The sequence below is a fragment of the Danio rerio genome, chromosome 24 (genome assembly GCF_049306965.1).
Source record: "Danio rerio strain Tuebingen ecotype United States chromosome 24, GRCz12tu, whole genome shotgun sequence".
Taxonomy (NCBI): domain Eukaryota; kingdom Metazoa; phylum Chordata; class Actinopteri; order Cypriniformes; family Danionidae; genus Danio; species Danio rerio.
The window spans coordinates 6016002-6038661 of record NC_133199.1 but is presented as its reverse complement, the minus strand read 5'-3'; the positions used below and the strand labels follow the sequence as shown (position 1 = coordinate 6038661).

General features: G+C 34.4%; 3 protein-coding genes across 5 annotated transcripts in view; 1 reads left to right on the top strand and 2 right to left on the bottom strand.

Annotated features, from left to right (window-relative positions):
* trpc1 (transient receptor potential cation channel, subfamily C, member 1) overlaps positions 1 to 7093 on the bottom strand; it is a 33080-nt gene extending 25987 nt beyond the window's left edge. For all 3 annotated transcript variants that reach the window (XR_012399179.1, XR_012399180.1, NM_001198661.2), the window contains 4 exon segments: positions 6627 to 7093; positions 3439 to 3593; positions 3216 to 3317; positions 1128 to 1330 (listed from right to left, as the gene is read on the bottom strand). Coding sequence is in view for 1 of the 3 variants with exons in the window: in NM_001198661.2 (NP_001185590.1) it covers positions 1128 to 1330; positions 3216 to 3317; positions 3439 to 3593; positions 6627 to 6792 (626 nt within the window). In the remaining 2 variants the exon portion in view is untranslated.
* The window catches only part of gpr158a (G protein-coupled receptor 158a), a 741191-nt gene that overhangs the window by 658097 nt on the left and 60434 nt on the right, over positions 1 to 22660 (top strand). The gene's annotated exons all lie outside the window — the stretch shown is intronic.
* Positions 9286 to 21825, bottom strand: si:ch211-157j23.5. Its single transcript, XM_073941404.1, has 8 exons — positions 21714 to 21825; positions 21582 to 21643; positions 18278 to 18637; positions 13134 to 13549; positions 12979 to 13049; positions 12663 to 12866; positions 10800 to 11140; positions 9286 to 9755 (listed from the first exon to the last, which is right to left on the bottom strand). Exons 1-8 carry the CDS (start codon positions 21748 to 21750, stop codon positions 9558 to 9560), a joined length of 1689 nt encoding a protein of 562 aa, XP_073797505.1. The 5' UTR covers positions 21751 to 21825; the 3' UTR covers positions 9286 to 9557.

The following is a 22660-nucleotide window of genomic DNA, read 5'->3' as shown; positions in this document are numbered from 1 at the left end:
CGAGACAACATATTCACTGGCTTCAATTTATATTTAAATGTATTGATTTTAAGTATCCTTATTATTTACAATAATATTTTGTATTTTTTGTTATTAAATAATCAAGTTTTTTGGTCCACGTTTTAAAAACCTATTGGTAAAAGAGCTTTTATGTTTAAGGGTTCAATAGACTGGAATAATTAACCTTGGAAAACATTCAATCCATTGCATCATTTAAGGTTTTTAAGCAAACTTTGCTGTCATATCTTACTTTGGATTGTACTTGTTTTTCCCGAGGATGTTGTTGTTTATGTGGTGATTTGATTTACTGATCTGTAAATTTTTTTTTACTATATGTGCATACAAAATTGCTTACTTCCATACTACATAGTACGCTACAAACAGAATGCGAGCCTAGTAGTATCTCCGAATTCATAGAAATCAGTATGTGAGAAGTACCCAGATGACCTACTACTTCCTGCGAGATTCTGAAGTGCGCATCAGATGGATGCTACACTATCCCATGATGCACCGCGAGAGAATTCATGAACGGGAGTGAAGTGACGCAACTGAGGTGGGTACACGTGATGATGACAAAATGGCAGATGTAGTATGTCCAAGTTCCATTCATACTGCTCACATTCATACTGTATAGAACGTACTTTTCTAATGGCCAAGTAGTACGTTTAAATTCAAATGCAGTACCTATTGAGTAGTAGGTAATTCGGATGCAACCTATGTATGTATGAATGTATGTATGCTACTTCCCCTTTTGTTAAGGTTTGTTTGGATGATTGTTGTTGTTTTATGGGTGTTATGTAATTTATGTTTTGTTTTTGTCTTCTTGTGTTATCATTATTTGATTCCAATTAACTGTGGGACCCCCTTCAAAATAAGATGGTCCATCTCAAGGGGTTAATCCTAATGAATAAATATAATACAGATCCATTTGTTCTCCTTCTATGATAGTCTTTTGCAGCTTGTTTTCAAAATATTACAAATGTTCTATTGTTTCTGGCAGAAAATTTTAACTTTTAAAGGTTTGTAACCACTTGAGAGTGAGTAAATTATGAGAAAATGTCAATTGGTTGACGAATTATCCTTTTAAATAAAGCATTTATGATTTTTGACTAAATAAAGATGTTTGCCTTGAATGACGAAGACTGTCCTTCTTGTTCTTGGCATTGCAGAGAGTACACTCACACCCTACAGCGTGGGGTCGTGGCAGAGAGATGTCTTGCTTTAAAAGCATGGTCAAAATCTCGTAATTGTTCCTGTGGGCAGCAAGAATGACTGGAGCAACATCCATGGTGGTGGAATACTCTGGGTTCTGAATCTTCTGTATCAGTTTCTGAAAAAAATTTAAATCGTGGAACAGAATTGAAGTTAATATTTGAAACATTCAGCATTTAACGATATATTAATTTAAAATACTAATATTTAAAGGTTTTAAAAGAGTCATGAAATGTAGTTTCAGATTTTTCAACCCAGGCTCATTGTGGATACGTACCCCTGTATACATTTCTGAACAGCGGGAAATACGTCCCAGAAGGTACAGTATGTTTGTTTGCAGTTTTTGTTTTGGTTCAGTCGTACGAAATTGTACGATTTTAAAAAGGAGGCGTGGCACATAACCCCACCCTTAAACCCAACTGTCCTTGGGGGATGAGCAAATCATACTAAAATGTACGAATTAGATCGTACAAATTCATACGAATTAGCCACTAAATGAAAAAGTTACAAATTGCCGTGAGATTGTGTTGGTAATTCGGGCCTGCTGTCCTCATAGGCCACCAGAAGCTGCTGTCGACCAAGTGACCAACCCCTTCCCTAAACCCAACCGATAGCATTTTTAAAAGCACCGATTGATCCAATCCCCCCACTTCCCTAAAACCAACCAACAGTGTTTTCAAAAGCAATCCAGGAAAAAGAAAGCTCTTGTGAGTCCCTGATTTTTACCACGTTTTCAGATCCTACCACATTCTCACCTTGATATTTTACTTGTTTATTTTAGTTTTTGCCTTTTGTTTCTGTTTTACCTGCTTTCAGAAACTTCCCTGGAGTAGAACACCATAGTCACGGTCAACTCTCTGCATCTCAAGTCTACTAACATATGTGGTGAGCCACTGGACAAACTAGTTCCAGTGGAAAAGCTGTCCACATGAAGGTAAGTGATCAGCTGGTAGCGTGAAAAGAAACAGAAGCCGTTGCCGGCATCATACCGCCCCACAGCATTTGCTTCAAAGATGAAATGCAGCCATAGGTAGCTCTGGATACATAATTCGCGCTCTCCGGAAATGTATACAGTGGTACATTTTCACAATAAGTATGTGTTGAGACTTTTATGTTCGGTTCCTCAATGGTTAGTTTATAACGTTTAGAATATTTTCTTCTACAAAAGTGCAATATTTGTCCATCTTCATTTTTTTTTTTTATCAACAATCAAGTTCTTACCTCTTCTAAAAACAAAAGTAAACACTCACTGGTTTGATTATTTTACGATGTGTAATTTTATCCAGATACTCTTTTAAAGTATATCATATGTTTTGATACTCAACACTGTTACAGAGCCATATATACAGTTAAAGTCAAAATAATTAGCCCTCCCGTGAATTTTCCTGTGAACTATTTCCCAAACGATGTTTAACAGAGCAAGGATTTTTTTCACAATATTTCCTATAATATTTTTTCCTTCAAAAGAAAGTCTTACTTGTTTTATTTTGGCTAGAGTAAAAACTATTTTTTATTTTATTAAAAAACATTGTAAGATCAATATTATTAGCCCCCTTAAGCAATATATATATATATATATATATATATATATATATATATATATATATATATATATATATATATATATATATATATATATATATATATATATATTTGATTGTCTACAGAACAAACCATCATTATACAAAGATTTGCCTTATTACCCTAATTAACCTAGTCAAGCCTTTACATTGCACTTTAGGCTGAATATTATAGTGTCTTGAAAACATGTAGTTAAATATTATTTACTGTCATCATGGCAAAGATAAAATAAATCAGTTATTAGTAATGAGTTATCAAAACTATCATGTTTAGAAATGTGTTGAAAAATCTTCTTTCCATTGAACGGAAAATGGAGGAAAAATATACAGAAGGGCTAATAATTCAGACTTCAACTGTATATTTTAAAAGGAAAAATAAATACATATATATTAAAAGAAAATATGATTGCATAAGATACTAACCGCGATAGAAGGCTTGGAAGAACGCCTGGGCCGATGGTTTAGCAGGATGTCAACTGCTCCTACCACTTCTGAATCAATAGCCACTAATAATGCATCTGTGGCCTGCATGTATATGCACACACACACACACACACATGCGCACACACACACATCCATCACAAATGAACAAATAGGTTTTATCTAATACGTTATGTAAGATCTTAGGACATGAGTGTGCTTTTACCTGGCAGCCATGATCCAAGAGCAGCTGCAATATGTCTAGATTCTCATTCTCGATTGAAATGGTGACAGCGTCTCTCCCGAGCACATCTACACAGTTAATGTTCAACTCGCCATGTCGTTTCTCCTCCAAAAGCTTCTTCACCATGTAGTAGTCCCCTTAAAATGCAGTTAGGTTATAATATATTAAAACAATGCCATCGTTATCAGCAAGGGAGGACAGTGGTTTGTGATGGGAAAACAACATAGCCCTTAAAGGAGAGATATCTTTCCCTAAGCCGTTTTAGGATTTCTTTATATGGTAAAAGAGTAGCAACTGACTCTCGTCTGCACAGTGTAACCAGACCAAATTCATTAGTTTTCCAAGCTGTTTCTGGAATGCTTGGAAAGAAACCATGCGCTGCTGCTTAACCAAACACTAAATGGAAGAACCGCTGCTGAGGAGCTCTGAGCAACCAGTCAAACTTTCAAAAACCTGCACCATCTCGAAAACAAATCACTAATTTAGTAGCATTGTATAAATAAATGTGAATTTATTAGTCAACAATTCTACTACATATTAATTTCTGCAATTTCACTGCGATGTCTTCATAAGGTTATTTCATACGTTTATATTTTAACACTTTGAGTCCTAATAGTCATTTTTGAATTCGATAAACTGTTTTCAGGTAATACATATGTGACCCTGGACCACAAAACGAGTCACAAGTGCTAATTTTTAAAATCAGCTTTTCATTGATTCACTATTTGTTATGATTGGACAATATTCAGCCAAAAACAACTATATAAAAATCTGGAATCTGAGGAAACATCTAGCAAGTAGCTTTTAAAGTTGTCCAAATTTAGTTTTTAGAAATGTGTATTACTAATCCAAGAAATAGTTTTGAACTTAATATATATTTACAGTAGAAAATGTACATGTATATACTCACCGGCCACTTTATTAGGTACACCTGTCCAACTGCTCGTTAGCGCAAAATTCTAAAAAGCCAATCACATGATAACATTTCAATGTATATGGGCAATGTATATTGACATGGTCAAGACGATCTGCTGCAGTTCAAACCGAGCATCAAAATGGGGAAGAAAGGGGATTTAAGTGACTTCGAATGTGGCATGGTTGTTGGAGCCAGACTGGCTGGTCTGAGAATTTCAGAAACTGCTGATCTACTGGGATTTTTATGCACAACCATCTCTAGGGTTTACAGAGAATGTTCTGAAAAAGAGAAAATATCCAGTGAGCGGCAGTTCTGTGGGTGCAAATCCCTTGTTGATGCCAGAGGTCAGAGGAGAATGGACATAGAAAGTCAACAGTTAGAAAGGCAACAGTTACTCAACCACTTGTTACAACAGAGGTCTGCAGAAGAACATCTCTGAACACACATCACGTTGAACCTTGGGTGGGCTACAGCAGCAGAAGACCACAGCGAGTGCCACTCCTATCAGCTAAGAACAGAAAACTGAGGCTACAATTCACACAGGCTCACCAAAATTGGACAATAGGAGATTGGAAAAACGTTGCCTGGTCTGATGAGTTTCGATTCCTGCTGCAACATTTGGATGGTAGGGTCAGAATTTGGCATCAACTATATGAAAGTATGGATCCATCCTGCTTTCTATAAACGGTTCAGGCTGCTTGTTGTGGTGTAATGGTGTGGGGGATATTTTCTTTGCACACTTTGGGCCAATTAATACCAATTGTTGTTGACCATGTCCATCCCTTTATGACCACAGTGTACCCATCTTCTAATGGCTACTTCCAGCAGGATAACGCGCCATGTCATGAAGCTCAATCCTCTCAGACTGGTTTCTTGAACATGACAACGAGTTTACTGTACTCAAATGGCCTCCACAAACACCATATCTCAATCCAATAGAGCACTTTTGGGATGTGGTGGAACGGGAGATTCGCATCATGGATGTGCAGACGACAAATCTGCAGCAGTCTGCGTGCAATATGGAGCAAAATCTCTGAGGAATATTTCCAGTAGTTTGTTGAATCTATGCCATGAAGGATTAAAGCAGCTCTGAAGGCAAAAATGGGTCCAACCCAGTACTAGTAAGGTGTACCTAATAAAGTGGCCGGTGATTGTACGTTCATGCAACATGATTTTTACTTAATATTCTAACGATTTCTGGCATAAAAGAAAAAAATATATAATTTTGACCTATACAATTCATTTTTAACTACTGCCAAAAATATACCCGTGCAACTTAAGGCTTAAGTTTTGTGATCCAGGGTCAATATATTAAATCTATAACCAACAAGTTTATTTTACATTTGAAAGATTACAACTAAAGGTTTTGTCTATCTAGTCTCTAAATATATATGTAAAATGCATACGAGAAAATACTATAGGCTATAAATGAGTTTGCATGCAAATATAAGAATCGAAGGAAAGACGTTACATTTTATCATTTGCATTAAAATAAATTTACTGAAGTGATTTGCCATTTTTCACAAAAAATGCATATAAAATGCGAGTAAAGTTTCTAATGCAATTACTTTTCTGAAAACATTGTCAAAATAAGGGTGAAGTAATATTCAATCATAATTCAGTATAACAGATATACTTATAACATATAAATGACCAACTGATTAGTTAACATGTTACGAAAAGGTTGCATTCGTTGTAATATAAACAATGAACATTAGAGTTTTTATTAATCTTGTTAATGAAAATAAAATCATTTGTTAGTTCCTGTTAACTCACAGTGCATTAACTAATGTTGACAAATAAAACATTGTTAAATAAATAATGCATTAGTAAGTAATGAACATTGATTAATATATTAAATGCCGCATGATTGTTCATTCTTAGTGAATGTTACTAAAATACATTAACTAATAAAACTTTAATAAAAGTGTCACCGATTAAAAAATATAATTGTAAAAATAATCAAATAGTTGTCAAATATTGTGGTAATTTTTTTAAATGCAATTAAATTATATATATTTTTAAACATTTATTAGTACTGTGATCCAAATGTTTAATAGTGAAGCGTAATAACTTTGATAACAAGACGATAAGTTCATAAGCATTTCATTTAGTCTAAATCTCCATATACGTAAAAGCAGTCGTGAAGTAATATAGCCAACTGTTATCATAATTGTTTTTAATATATGTATACAATATAAACACACTCTTGTAGTATATTTTTCACACTCTTGAAGATGATAAATGAACTCACCCTTCTCGCAGGCCAGCAGAAAGAGCTTCTCGTCCAGAGTGGTCTCCTCCTTCACCTCTCTGACGTCTTTTAACGCCAGATATTTATCCGGAGAGGACGAGTCCGTGCCCTGATATAGAGCAGCCATTATAACGGAGAGAGAATACGGCAAAGCACTGATGTGCATCCCACTGAGCAGAGCCTTACACCCTTATACACATGAAACCACCGAAATCACCGAAAAAAAACAACAACAGCTCTGATCAATCCAGATGTAAACGATGTTCCGCGTTCTGACGAGGCCCTCACTATACCGAGATTGACTGCTGTTTAGTATACGAATCTCGACTTATACGGTGAAACAAACTCTTATTAACGTTAATAACGTTAATATCAAGGCTTTTCGTGCAAATTCTGCCCGGAATGATAGTAGAGACATGAAGCTTGAGCATCAAGATGGTCTGTTGCGCTGGTGCTGATGATGCTGTAAGTGCGCATGCGCGCTGCTTCGCTGCTGGAGCATCAGTTACATAAGAGATAGATGTCGGCAAGATGCTCTTGATACTGGCAAGGCTTAACTGCATTACGTCTTATGTATATTTATCAGCATACCGTGCTTTCCTGCATTTTAGTGTAAAATACTATTTTAGTTGCCAAATTGATTACGTTTAATTTGATCATCATTTAATTTAGAAAAACATGCAAAAATGTCCAATACACTCGTTATAATTCTTACAAAGGCATTATATAAATGTATCTTACTCACTTACTTACAAAGACAGGTTTCAAAAAGGAGTTTTATTTGTTTGTAATGAAAGAACCACTTTGTTCAACGTTTCAGTAAAGAGATTAACCTTTATGTACTAGGGGATGTTTTCATCCACTCAGGGGTGATTTTGTGTCTTAATTTGCCCACAACTTTCTGTATTTTTCAGCTTGTAGAATGATTTTTGCAAACAAATCTTATTTTGTCTCATAGTTTGAGAAAATGCTTTGATTTTTAGAAAACTCAACAATACACACACATTTTTGTTATGTTCAGGGTTAAAAACATCCACTGGAATAAACTGCTGTAAAAATGCATCAGATAAATAATATTTTTCAATTTCTTTTCTGTTAATTGGTTACTCAACCTCAGTCCTGATTAAAACTACTAAAATGTTTGGAAAATTCCAGGATTTTAACTCTTTAATTGCCAAATTCATAAATGATGTCACTGATTTGGTGAAAAAAAACACACAAAAATGGTGTAGTTTTAATATAAAAAGGTTTTTGGATTTTTTTTTGGAAGTCTTGGACATGTGAAACAACATTGCCTTCGATGCATTGCTTTTAATTCATTTTTTTCTCCCTAATTTACTGTTGGTGGATGTTTTTGCCCCATTGACATCCATTTTTACCACATTTTTTTATTACAAATCCAGGACACCATGCATTTTTGATTATTGGTGGTTTTCCCTGTTGGAAATAGGTAAAAATTGTAAATTTTACTGGTTAACATCAGTTGGCGCCATTAACCATTTAGATATGCCTGTGCAAAAACAACAACAACAAAAAAAGCTGGATTTTATATGGAGTATAACAGCAAATTAAAGTGTGTGTCTGTGAGAGTGTCCTTTACGCATTTACCTTGATGTGTCTGAGAAAATCAAAACATGCATCACAGCATTCAGAAGTAAACAAAAGCAAATACTGTGTATTTATGCACCATCAAATGTGGTTATAATTTAAGTCAATAGGGCAAAAGAAGCCAACAGCAGTACATTTAAAGGGAAAAACAAATCCAACCCACAATTACTTTTTATATTGAAATTTTGTGTTTTTCTTTTTGTTCACCAAATCAGTGACATCACTTGTAAACTTAAGTAAAGAGTAAAAATCCTGTAATTTTCTAAACAATTTATTAGTTTTGATCAGCACTGAGGTAGATTAACATACTCTAAAAATGTTGAGTTGTTTATTTAACCCAATGGTTGAGTTAAACATGTTTGGTGCTTTGTTGTTGTTGTTTTTTTTTAACCTTTATGTTTTAAATTATTATTTATTAACTCAAAGTTGGGTTAAAAACTTGAAATTCAACTGATTTAACTGACACAGAACAGCTGTATTAATATGCATACGTAATGTTGTTTTTGCATTCTAAAGTTTATATAAGCTCTAACGCAGTAATATTGTTTTTTCTTTCAAATCAAATTAACTCTCTGTGTTGTGTTTTTATATCCGTTTCACCAGCACTCTTAATCACATTTATGCAAAAATATTTTTCCAGCAGTTTAATTCAGTGGATGTTTTCATCCCTAACATTATAAAAGGGAGCAAATTTGATCCGTGCACAAGGGTTAAACTAATTTTCTTAGCGTAAAGAGCATTTATTTTCAATTATGAAGAATCTCTTTAGGTTTCAAGGATTTTTAAGGGTTTTCGTTGAACCTTTGACGCTAATGAACAACCTTTATATTTAAAGATTGTAGTCTATATGTTTATGCTCATGGTTTATGCTTGATGTTTATTTTGATTTGTGCTTCCATTTTGTTATATTTGTCCTTGCTTCATTTGTTAGCTAGTATCAGTGTCAGTGGTTTTATCAGTTGAGTGGTTAATTCATATGAATATATATGAGTTTAGTGTTAAAAAAATTATGATTTTTTTTTAAAAAAGAGGCATGGCACCATAAGGGGATGAGCAAATCATACTCAATTGTATAAATGAGATCAAACAAATTGGCCATTAAATCAGGAAGCAACGAACTGCAGTACATGTGATAGCATTGCTGTCTCACAAAAACATACGGTGTGTCTAAAACTGCCAGTGTTGGACAAGCTCAGGGTTGTTTCTAGACTTTTTGTCACCCTATATATATCATACACCATATATAATCACACACAGTTGCTTATTTCTGTTTTCCCAAGTTCCATGGTTTATTAACAAAGCAAAAACAATAATATTTATTAGTCACGAAGGACAAACGTACGACAGCAAAATATCAACTTCATTTTCGACAACCACATAACCTGGGTGAACATCGTCGTGCAGGTAGTGACATGAAGTCATCTGCCAGACATCGAAGTAGATTACGGCATCAATATCTCTGAACATCTCCTGCATCACTGTGTTCAGCTGCATCGCGTACCAGTCACTTTGAAAAATGTCCTGGAACAAATACAGATCAAGCAGACTTAATACTGAATAGAAACACAAGCAGTGGTAAAGCATGCAAATTATATACAGTATATGACAATACAAGTGCAATGGATGTGGTTTAAGTTTAGTTAACTTAAATTGTTTAGTTGCTGTTGTCGATGGGACTTTATAATTCAAGTGTAATGGACAAATTTAGTGAACTTTAATATTGAAGTTGTCTTAACTCTTGTTAACTCTCACATTAATACATTAAAACTCCATGTTACATTTAACCCCATGTTACTTTGTGCCCCGTGCTCCCCTATATGAAAACAACCAAAAAAATCCATTAAAACCAGTATTTTAAAAACACATGAAAATACTATAGTAATTTATAGTAAAGGGAGTTATTTAGGAATAAGCATTATATTATTATATTTACAACTCTTCAATAATGAATTACACTACATAATGTAGTATCATTAGAAACTATCATTAACTAATAGTAATTACCATAGTATACTTTAGACTTTTACTACAGTAAATTAAATATAGTTATATGTAACTCCTCTTCATTCAGTCATTTTCTATCAAGCAAATTGCTCATATTATCCTAATTGGTTAGCGACTTCACCGAGAGGTGGCAGTAACGCACCAAAATGTTTGTTGTCGACCACCGTAAAACAGGGAGAAGAACAAATCGTCATTTTCACCATCATATGGATTTCCTTTATCGGCTAGACACCGGCCTCACAGCTCCGTGAATGTCGGTGCTGTCATTTAATGGTCCGCGTTCTATAAATGTAGCTTGTGCGGACGCTACTGCACTACTGGACTAATAAAATAGCTTCACTACTGAAAAGCTATTCGGTTTATAAATGTAGCTAAGCTAGTAGCGTCACTACTGTTCAATAGTAGCATGCCAAACACTGGTAATACATATGAGTAATTGGCGGTTCAGTGTGCTGTAGAACCCCCTGATAAAGACAAACATAAACTGAAGGAATGTGAGTGACTGGAAATTGCAATATTATCTCATGTCACTGTCAGCATGGGGGTTAGAGTAAAATATACCTTTTGTCCTGCAGTATTTCCAGATTTGATGATGACGAGAGTCTCTGGTGCTCGGCTCAGCAGTGAAACGACAGACTGACGAATTTTGGCCACTTCGTGCACATAGAATGTTAGAGGGTGAAAAACCAGGTGAGCAGCAATTGTAAAGACGATCACTGCATGAGAACCCCCAGCTATTTCATCAATATCATTACTGATGTAATGCAGATCAGTGATCAGCATTTTAGTAAAGCGCAGAGGAACTCCGTGTGGCCCCCAGTGAACTATTATATTGTTTGTCAACTCAACAGCCATCAGGGGTCCTCCTGTAGGAGGAGTGTGGAGGTCCATCCTTTTTATACCTAATAAAATAATAAAAATAAGTAAAATGTACATTAGTCATGTTACTTCATTAATTTATCATATTATTTTACAAAGCTGCTACTGAACACGCATAAAACCACCAAAGTATACAAGCATGTTTATTAATACAAAAATGTACAGTATATACTGTCATAATTTACACAATTTCATGTCATAAACCTGCATGACCTTTTTCCTCTGTTTAAAAGAAATAAATATTGAGGAATCTTTTTAACAATATTTATTCCTGAAATTAAAGTCTTGTGACATTTTATATATGAGCAATTCCATGCAAATGTCAACCTTTCCATAAAAATAATTTAGTTTTCACCAAAATAGAGCAACCGTTTCTACATTTTTTGTGTTAGCAAGTATTTTACAGTACTTTAAAAATACTCATAAATGTATCTGTCAGTATTTCAAACTATTATATTTAATTTGCCAAAATCACACAAGTGGCAATTTCACAGCTGTCGCATCCATAACGGAAAAGTGTCACATCCATAACAACACTTTTTACTCATAAATGCAAAAATGTCAAATAAAATAAAATCAATCATTATAAATCAATAGTGAGCCGACTCATAATTGTTTGATGAGCATTGTTTCTTTTGGGTTGTCCAGTTTAACTGTCAGAATTTCTAAATAATCTGTTGTAGACAGTAAATTCGGTAACTTTTTTTTTGTCACATCCTTAACGCATGTTTATTTTCCTAATTTAAAATATATAACATGTTTACAGATAGTTATTTCTTCTGCTCCCATAACTCAATGGTGAGTTGTTTTGGAAAATATAAACATGTTTCGATATAATGTTAACATATACTTTCTGTGTGAAATTATGTTTTGAGTTTTTACTGCAAATGCCACATCCACAACGCTGGAATTGCTTATATATATATATATATATATATATATATATATATATATATATATATATATATATATATATATATATATATATATATATATATATATATATACAGTTGAAGTCAGAATTATTTGCCCCCCGTTTATTTTTTCCCCAATTTCTGTTATTTGAGAGAAGGTTTTTTCAACACATTTCTAACCATAATTGTTGTAATAAGTCATTTCTAATAACTGATTTATTATAACTTTGCCATGATGACAGTAAATAATGTTTTATTAGATATTTTTCAAGACACTTCTATACAGCTTAAAGTGACATTTAAAGGCTTAACTAGATTAATTAGGTTAACTAGGCAGGTTAGGGTAATTAGGCAAGTTATTGTATAACGATGGTTTGTTTTGTAGACTATCGAAAAAAATAAGGAAAAGCGGCTAATAATTTTTACCTTAAATGTTTATAAAAAATTAAGAACTGCTTTTATTCTAGCCAAAATAAACAAGTTTTGAATGACGAGGTTTGAGAACTTCTTTTTAAAATATTGATAATTATAACAATATTGATAATTAATAACTTATATTTTATTTACAGTATACAACATTTTGTCTTGCTATAAGGATTTAAATTGTCATTTATATCACTGGATAACTTGCCTGGCACCTTTCTCTCTAAAAACTCAAACCACTGTCTTGTGGTGGAGTCTCCCATCAAATAGACAATCTTGTTTTTAAGGCAATTTCCAGTTTTTGTAGAATTGAACTGTTGGGTTTTGCACACAAAAGACTTCCAGACATCATTCAGATAGAAACCTGCAGGTACTGGTGTCGTCAGACCAGGTCTGCATCTCTCCGTTCTGTCTAAAGCAAAGAAACATTTATCAGAAAAAAACGGTTGTAATTAAACAAATTCTTAATTCTATCATAATTACATATGTTTTTAGATCCTCTTTGTTCTGACATATGAACATACCATTGTCTGTTGTTTTGGGAAGAACGTTGATTAATTGTGTGTCTCCGCTAATACCAACATTTATTAATATGCTGTGAAGAAAAAAAATAACAACACATTGTCTACAATGTTCTGCAATTCTTCTACAATTTGTTTTGAATCCTTTCCCAGCTTACTTTGTGAAAAATTGTTCCTCAAAATGATTTAATGGACTTTCCAGACCTCCTCTTGAGTGATGAACCAATCTGTCACAAGAAAGTTTCTTAGGTCTCTCACAGTGCCACACCGTCCCTGTTTTTATATCCTTATACTCGCAGCAGCAGTTGCCTTTAATCCAGCTCCCATTTCCACCCCACTTAAGGTTACATGGTACTACTTCACTGATCCTGGTTTTGTTGGGTCCTGGTCCTTCAAAGTGTCCGTTATAGTGGCTGCGTGTGAATGACGACTCCCTGTATTTTTTCAGAATCTGCACAACCTCACTGGAGTGCTCTAGACGAACAGAAACTTGTGCCTGACCTTCCCAGGGCAGAAGAAGAGAAGCAGAGTAAGTCCCGTTACGATGATCCACAACCTCCCCATACACACTCGCCTTCAAGAAGAATAGAGAAGATTAAATGTAATGCAGAATACCACTGTCTTCATGGCAAATTTAAATTATAGGTTATTTAAGCATACAATATTTTGTAATTAAAATTAACAGGCAGTTCAAAAAGTGCTGTAGTCGTGACATCAAAACCTAGAAGATTAAAATGGTTTTCTATGGAAGTGCTCTGTGTGCCTGCGATGGAAAAAAAAATCAACTTTGGACCTGATGTCATGCGGTCCAGCACAAAGACCATTAATACAGTGGTTTCCGAGCAGCATAAAAAGCACAGCACACTGCTCTTTTCTAAAGACAGCAAAAAGGCAATGTGGTGCGCCTCACATTTTCAGAACTGCGAAGTGCATTCAGTGTGATTGACATGCCATGGTCATTTATTGTGTAGGTCAGGGGTGTCCAAACTGCAACTCCTGCAGAGTTTTGCCTCAGAACACCTGCCAGGATTTAAAAAGCTAATAAAGGCTAATAAAAGCAGTGTTTTGGAGATTTTTATTTGCCGGCTGGTGATCAAGTGTTCTGCAGGTAAACCTCAAGATGTGATAAAGCGACAGACGTTTATCTGTGGTCTTTGAAGAATTTGTCTACCATGCAGGTATTGCTGGTTTGTACCCTTCTCAGAGCTGCTGAGTGGGTGCTGGACCGGTTGGGTTACATGCAAGCACCTTTTGACAAATATGATGATGTTACACATTATTTCTCCATCTTTCACCGACGTAACATTTTGTTATTGTTATTGACTGCTTTAAAGGATATAACTACATAAGAAAGAGATACAGGAAAACAATTTAATAAAACATTGAAATAGATAAGCTGTGCAGTACGTAGCACGATCACCTAACAGCAAGAAGGTCACTGGTTTGAGCCTCGGCTCGGTTAGTTGGCATTTCTGTGTGGAGTTTGCATGTTCTCCCCGTGTTCACGTGGGTTTCCTCCGGGTGCTCCGGTTTCCCCCACAGTCCAAAGGTAAACTAAATTGGCCGTATTGTATGCGTGTGAATGAGTAACATGATAACAAGATTATTTTACTTATCCCACTGGCAGATTATTTCAAATTAGTCACCTAATTATGACGTATTGGAAAACAAGAGGAAACCCTTTATCTGGCTAGAAAATGAGAAAATGCTCCTTGGTATAATTTATTTTATTTATCATATACGAATTGGATTTGTGTGGATTTACGAATCGTATTTGAATTTATGAATAGTAGTTGTGGATTTACGAATCGTGTTTTGAATTTAAAAATTGGATTTGTGTATTTACAAATTGTATTTGAATTTACAAATTGGAATTGTGAATTTACAAATCGTGTTTTGAATTTTGAATTGGATTTGTGTATTTACGAATTGTGTTTGAATTCATGAATTGGAGTTGTGTATTTACGAATCGTGTTTTAAATTTACAAACAGGGGTTGTGGATTTACGAATCTTATTTGAATTTATGAATTGGATTTGAGTATTTACGAATCGTGTTTGAATTTATGAATTGGTGTTGTGGATTTACAAATCGTGTTTTGAACTTACGAATTAGATTTGTGAATTAACGAATCGTGTTTGAATTTATGAATTGGAGTTGTGTATTTACGAATTGTGTTTTAGATTTACAAACTGGTGTTGTGGATTTACAAATTGTGTTTGAATTTATGAATTGGTGTGATGGATTTACAAATCATGTTTTGAACTTACAAATTAGATTTGTGTATCTACGAATCGTATTTTGAACTTACAAATTGGATTTGTGTATTTACGAATCGTGTTTTGAACTTACAAATTGGATTTGTGTATCTACGAATCGTATTTTGAACTTACAAATTGGATTTGTGTATTTACGAATCGTGTTTGAATTTATGAATTGGAGTTGTGTATTTACGAATTGTGTTTTAGATTTACGAACTGGAGTTGTGGATTTACAAATCGTGTTTGAATTTTCGAATTGGATTTGTGTATTTACGAACCGTAGTTGAATTTATGAATTGGTGTTGTGGATTTACGAATTGTTTTTGAATTTATGAATTGGTGTTGTGGATTTACGAATTGTTTTTGAATTTATGAATTGGTGTTGTGGATTTACAAATCATGTTTTGAACTTACGAATAAAATTTGTGTAGCTACAAATCGTGTTTTGAACTTACAAATTGTATTTTATAAATGTGAATTGTGCTGCTTGTGTAATTATTATACTTTGAAAATCATATTTAATTATAAAAAATAAATAATAAATATTCATTTTATTTAAAAAGATAATTTTTTAAACTGATCTGGCTCCATATCATTCATTCCTCTTCAAAAATTATTTTGTGAGACATCATGGAATAGCGAAGAATTGTGCACTTCAGGATTTCAGCAGAAGTAGCAAGTCATCTGGGTACTTCCTGCATACTGTTTTTCAAAATCTATGAATTTGGACATACTACTCGGCTCACATACTGGTTTTAGTGTGCTATAAAATATAAAAGTATGCAATTTTTGTATGCAGCCCATGTTTTCTTAACCAAACGCGCCTGATTAAGATCATCAGCTCAGAGACTGAAAGACCTGTAATGGGTGTAATAGACAAAGGAGACAACCAAAGCATGCATGTTGGTGGTTGAGAAGAACAGTCTTACTGCATTCCAGCTGCGTAAAAAAAAAAAAAAGCTTTTTTGATCTTTACATCCTCCATACTGTACCATTAAAGCTGTCACTCTGGACAGTAAATCATGTTAAGTTATAAAGCATAGCAATGAGATCTTCTGAATGGAATGCAGTGAATGTTTAGGATGTGCCGCAACACTTTCTCTCCGCAATTGTTTTCATTAGCCACAGGTTCCTTCAAGATTTTTGTTTTATGACAGCATTTTTCAACTGACAATTAATATACATGTACATATAGTTCTAACATGTCAATTACATTCACTCACATAAAAATTTAAGTACTTAATAAATTGACCCTTTTCACATTTACGATTTTCTCAGTAGCGGAAGTCATCATAGTTGCGTAAACTTAGAGCGCAGTGAATGGGAGAATACAACAAATAATTTTTTTTTAATCGTATTAGCTCTGGAACAGCTTCAGCAAAGAAACAGTTAAGCAAATTGAGGTATTAAACCCCACATTGTAGAATTGATATTTCAAGTGATTTAGTGAAGCCATGAGGTCTCGAAACGCTTCTTATATGGCTGATGCTTTGAATTGCTTTAGTCACATGACCTGGGTGTTTCGAAACACTTTTTACACTTAACCTGAGGGTTTCAAATCACCTTAGTCACATGACCTGGTTGTTTTGGATCATCAAAACAAAGTATCAAATGAAGTGTCGAATTGTGAAGTAAGCGATCCCTAGTTATCCCATTTTTGATTCTTGCCCTGTTTCCCCCTTATTGATTTTTAGTTGCCTGTATCGACCTCTTTGCCTGTTTCTGACTATGCACTTTGGATTTCCCTCGTGCTCCAGTTTGTACCCATTTGACCGTTGCCTGCTAATATGTTTTAGTTTTAAAACGCATAGTTTTTGCTATGGTTACACCTTCCGTCCACACTACCACAGAGTTTTAGAGCCTGGTAAATGGACTGTTTTGGATATGCTGAAGAGGCCGGTTTTGTTTATGGATCGGGGAAAATGGAGACATCTGAAAACAGATCTGAAAAAATCTGATTGGGGCTTTTTCTCAATATTAAGTGCACAAAGTTTAGTCTTTCTGCCTTTCCTTGTTAGTTCAGACTTCACAAGATTAATATGGAAAACAAACTCCCGAGGACACGTCGGGTAAATCCTTAAAGGCAACAGTGTACTTTATAACATCATTCACCTAACCTTGGCTATGTTGTTTCAATATCTTAACAATAAAATGAAAACATGATATAAGGAACTGCATATTTTAATTTTGATATTAGAAATTTAATAGACACCAAAATCGAGCCATTGTGTAGTTACATATTTATATAAGCGGCATCTTCACTTGTATGCATATTTAAAACAAAACATAGCCTATAACATAACTGCCGAAAAAATCTGCGACATACCCTGTCTCTTTTGCTGAATATCAGTTTTAATAAATCAATAATGGCCATTATAAAAGTGTAACATACCATAAGTTTATACATGCAAATAAAGGCAAGCAATTAGTCAAATGTGCAGAACCAGTGCTTACATAATATAATTTTTTTAATATAAGCTCAGCCAAAACACACATTACCTGAGAATAAGTAATAGATTCAAAAGACCCAAGTGTTGTTATATAGAGACCAGATGATTTAAATATCACGTTTAACAACTATAGTGTACTTTCCGACAAGCGCCGCTCTCACCTGGGGAGGTGTGCTCAAAGCACCCGCTGACTGCCTGGAACTCAGACTTTGGCATACGCTTCAGATCATGACACAGTGTGTGTGTGTGTGTGTGTGTGGTCACATGATGTGCGTTTTAAGCGGTGTAGTGTGCATGGAGATCTTTTCAGAAGCGCTAGGTGAAACGCCAGTGTGGACGTGAATCATTTTCTTTCTAAAACGTCATTCTAAAACTAAAACATATTTGTGTACACAGGGTCTTAGTTTGTACCACAAAATTCCCAAGTATTTTCAAGTCAAGTTTACCATCTTATTTCACTCATAAACTGAAAAAGTGCTTGATAAAAGCGCTAGGCAATCAGTGGAAAAATAACTTGGACAGAATTTTGACAGAATTATATACAGCAAACATGTTTATATTTATTGTGTAGGTGAAAATAAAACAAACATACCTTTAGCTCTGAATTAAACAGCTTAACTTTGAAAAAATCTCCTCCGTATCTTTTCAGTTTATTGTTGTGGTCTCTGGAAGTGATAGTAACCAGGATCTTTTCTCCCACGCTGTAATTCTGATTGAGTCCCACAATAGTGAATGTTGAGTGGTCTGGACTTGTGCTTTCACTCAGCTCAGTGATTTCTTGATCTGGGCTGGGCCATTCCAGAGCCTTCTGTAGTCTTTCCCACTCTTCTTCACTGATTCCCATGTCGAGTGCGGAAATTGTGTATGAAGAATTAAAATATCTGGAAACTGGTTTGGGCCTGGGGGCTTTAAATAGTATAACTTTGCTCCCACCAATCAATCTCCATAGAAACTAAGAGAACAAAAAAGATAACAGTCACAATAATATGTAATTATTATAATATGTAGATAAAGATACAAATTGACAACTCAAAAAGATTTGTGGATCTCTAGAAGAAGAAAGAGGAATAGGCAGCATATTGTGTTCATCCAATACTGCATTGAGGATGGAGAGTTCAGATTATTATTAAAAAGCTGCGCTACGATTATCCTGCAAAGTATGCAAAGTTTATTTTAGGCAATCGGTGGAATTTTGATACATTGCTTGTGATCCTTTACGCATAACACATTACGTACATAAACAAATCTTAAACAGAGACTGGCAGTATCTATAGACATTATAATAGATGGTGGCCATGAGGCGTCTAGCTTTCTATATTGTGTATGGGCAGTACGTCAAATGTATGGACACACACACATTCAGAGACACACACAAAGCAGCAGCAGGGGAGAGGTGTGCCAGTGACTGAATCCAGCATATAGGTGTTCTCAGCTATGGCAGACATTTTGTTTTTATTTTATGTGTTTGTCATAAAGTTAGCTGTAGCTCAAATGACGGCATTCTGTATTAAGGTTTTTGGTTTTGTACGGTGGCTCTGAACTGTCAAAACACCTCTCAAAGTGCTTTTTTGGATGCAAAACTTATAAAAACCTGGATTGAATTTTTTATGACGGACAAAAGTTTCGAGGAAGTGGCTTTCTCTTTATATGCGTCCTTGTGTTTTCGTGTAACATCATCATCAACTGCCAAAGTTCAGTTCCTATACTCAAGTTCGCAGGAACTGAGGACGCTTGGAAGTTCACAGAGGTTTTCTTGATATTTCGAGGACGCATTAATGCAAACTGGAGTGAAAAAATTGCTCAAGAACTCCTCATAAGATCCTCGAGCCCAGGGCTCCCTCCCGTTTGCAAGGCGAGAGGGGAGTTTGAGCTCAGGTAGATCTCGAGAACTCTCCTGCTGTAGTAGCTAATGAACAGATAATGATTGATTTCAAGAGATAACTACTTACTATGTCTATGGTGCCGATTTGAAATAGTAAGTAAGTAGTAATTAGTAATTATTAACTTAAGTTGATTGTTTTTGGATGGTGGGAGGAAACCGGGGAACCCGGGGGAAACCCACGTGAGCTCGTGGAGAACGTGTAAACTCCACACAGAAATGGCGGCTGGCTTGGTAAGGACTAGAACCAGACGTTCTTGCTGTGAAGCAACAGTGCTAACCAACTGGGCCACCGTGACACCCATCTAAGAAAGGAGGAGTAGGGGTGGAAGGGAGGATTCTTCAAAACGAAGATGGCTGTTATATGAAACTTAGGGTATTTATAGTGGCTTAGAAATCATCTGATTGGTGAATCATAAATTGAATAATGCGGGAGCAGCCGCAAGCAATAATAAGTATGTGATTCTCTGGAAATTAGTATATAAATAAACTTCACTTATTTGCTAAGTCTATATGCATAGTATATATTGTGAAAAGAGGAAAAACTAATTGTTAATTTAGAGAAAATTTCTGAAAATTCTAACTGATTTAACGGAGCCCATAAATTGAAATTAGCTTATTCTGTGGAATTTTATTGTAAACTAACAAAAAAGGTATGTTTGCAATAATTCTTATGGTCTAATGAACACGTGGAAAACATTTTCTATTTGATGATAAAAAAAATGAATAAATAAAATTTAAAAAATCCACCCAGCCCATTAATTTTCCATATTCCCACAGCTTTTGAATGTTTAAATTCCAAACTAACACTGCCCACTCTTTATTGGCTCAGGAGACATAATATCCTGAATCTGACTTAATGTGTTCTCAGTTGGGTTATTACCAGTAAGAGTATATTTAAATGAGAACAGAAAAGTATTTCCTCTAAGAAATGGATCTGTGAAAATAATTAAAATCATTATGCTACATTATCAATTGGTGGTGTCGCTGACTGTTTCCCAATATGCATTCCTCTGTGTTCTTGCGTCCTCGTGTTCCATCATCATCAACCACCAAAGTTCAGTTCCAAAACTACGCAAGAACGGAGGACACGTGAAAGTGATTGCAGCTGAATAAAGAAAGTGAGAAGTGCAGAATTGTCTATAGATTTATTTATTAAAGTTCAGAGATATAACTTAATTTATCTCAGGAGTTTCCCTAAATGAGATGGTGAAAGTAAACATTAGCATGAAAATCAAATAAATAAATGAAAATAGAGGCATTAACACATTTGAGGAGTTTATTTGCTAAAGTTCATATTAAAATCAGTTTTATTTATATTGTGCAACGTAAATCTGTAACGTCTTTATTAATATATATTGTGAAAAGGGGAAAAGCAATAAATCACTGTATGAATGCTGTAATGTTTAAATAATTTCCTGGTAAATGCATAAAGGTCATATGACAATCAGGAAGAATGCAGCATCTCATTTCTCAAGGTAACTTGGCAAGACTGGTCTCCACAAGAAAGCAAGTCCATTCTCTGCGTTCTTGGAATTGAGAAACAGCCAGTGTGTCAATACGATTTACCCAACGTGAGGTCGAATGTATTTTTTAACGAGCAAAAATTACAGACAAAAATTTTGGATTCGGTGTGCAATAACCTTTAGTCCATCCTTAATTAAATCTTAGTAGTTGAGGAAGAGATTGCATTTTAGATTTTAGATAAGACTTTGTGTTTTGCATTTCATAGCCACGTTCAATCATGGACCTGTCATAATCCCCAAATTCTCTAAACTAAATTCAGCACTGCCAAAATATCTAATTATATAGCAAACCCAAAAATAAATTAACTCTCGTCGATATTTGATTGTAATTTCAAACTATGCTATTAAACATTTAAAAAAGAATCAGAGTTGAACTTTTTTTTGTTTCACCGAGTTAAATGCCACCCGATCTTGTTGTTTTGCAACGTTATTATATAAATAAATATTTTTAACTGCCTTTAAAATGTATTCAAATTTTCTTTTGCACTTACCAAATAAGATGAGGTAGATAGAAGACATGCCAGTAGAAACACTTTTAGTCCAATCCTGGAAACTGATAAAGCACAAAAATGACCAATATCTAAAAACACAACCCAAAATAACGCATATAAACTGGGGATTACCTTGTGGATTTGATTTGTTTGTTGAAGGTATGACCATGGCTAAGTCTATTGTTGTCCTATGAGAAGTTCACATCAGCTTAAAACTGAAGTACATGTTCCATAAACTGTCAACAAGCATCCTGGTAAACTCCATTTCAAATTATTTCCACATGAGGCGTGACATTGATTTGAATGTTTATGTTGTTTAGCCAGTTTGGCTTTGCTTGACATAAGATGATGGATGTCTTTCCTGTTATACAAAGTGGTATAAAATGTACTTTTTGATAATGATATTTTCCTGACAGAATTTATTCTTAAGTTACTTGCCTCTAAGATTGAAATGATCTTGGAAATGATAAAATTGCAAGTCATAATCACTGGCCAAACTGGTTTGCTGCAGGAGTGTTTTGTTTTTTTTAAAGGTGCCCTTTAAAAACAATGGAAACACTTTATAATAACTACACTACTAAGAATCATTTGTTAAGCATTAGCAAATAATGAATTCTTTATCTGTTAAGTATTAACTTTACATTAACAGATGTTAGAAAGCAGTTTATAACCAGAGATACATACGCTCTATTCTTCACTTATTAGCACATATATAATGTGCTTAATGGTTGTATTTTCATACTTTAATAATTATTTTTCATTACCTAATTAAATATTGCATTATTTAAGAACCAGTACTTTAAGAGAAGTTGCTGTTTTTTTAAAGATTATTCGGAATGACGGAGTAAATGATTAATAAATAATACAAATTAACATTTATATATCTTATCATTCAGGCATATATTAATAGTTAATTTGTATGTTAATAAATGCTTTATTAACTCATCCAGCTTTATTAACTCCATCCAGTTTTGTGACCTAATCTAAAGTGACGACTATTTATGCTTAATAAATCCCTAATAAATAATAATAAATAGCTCAGTTCTAATCTAAACAGAAGACTTTAATAATTTCTATTC

What these genes read in the sequence shown, in the direction of transcription:
- si:ch211-157j23.5 (XM_073941404.1), bottom strand. Translation starts at nt 21,750, where the DNA reads ATGGTCATACCTTCAACAAACAAATCAAATCCACAAG. An exon ending in AAACAAATCAAATCCACAAG is followed by an intron (nt 21,644 to 21,713) that starts GTAATCCCCAGT and finishes GTGCTTTATCAG; the next exon opens with TTTCCAGGATTGGACTAAAA. An exon ending in TATCTACCTCATCTTATTTG is followed by an intron (nt 18,638 to 21,581) that starts GTAAGTGCAAAA and finishes TTGTTCTCTTAG; the next exon opens with TTTCTATGGAGATTGATTGG.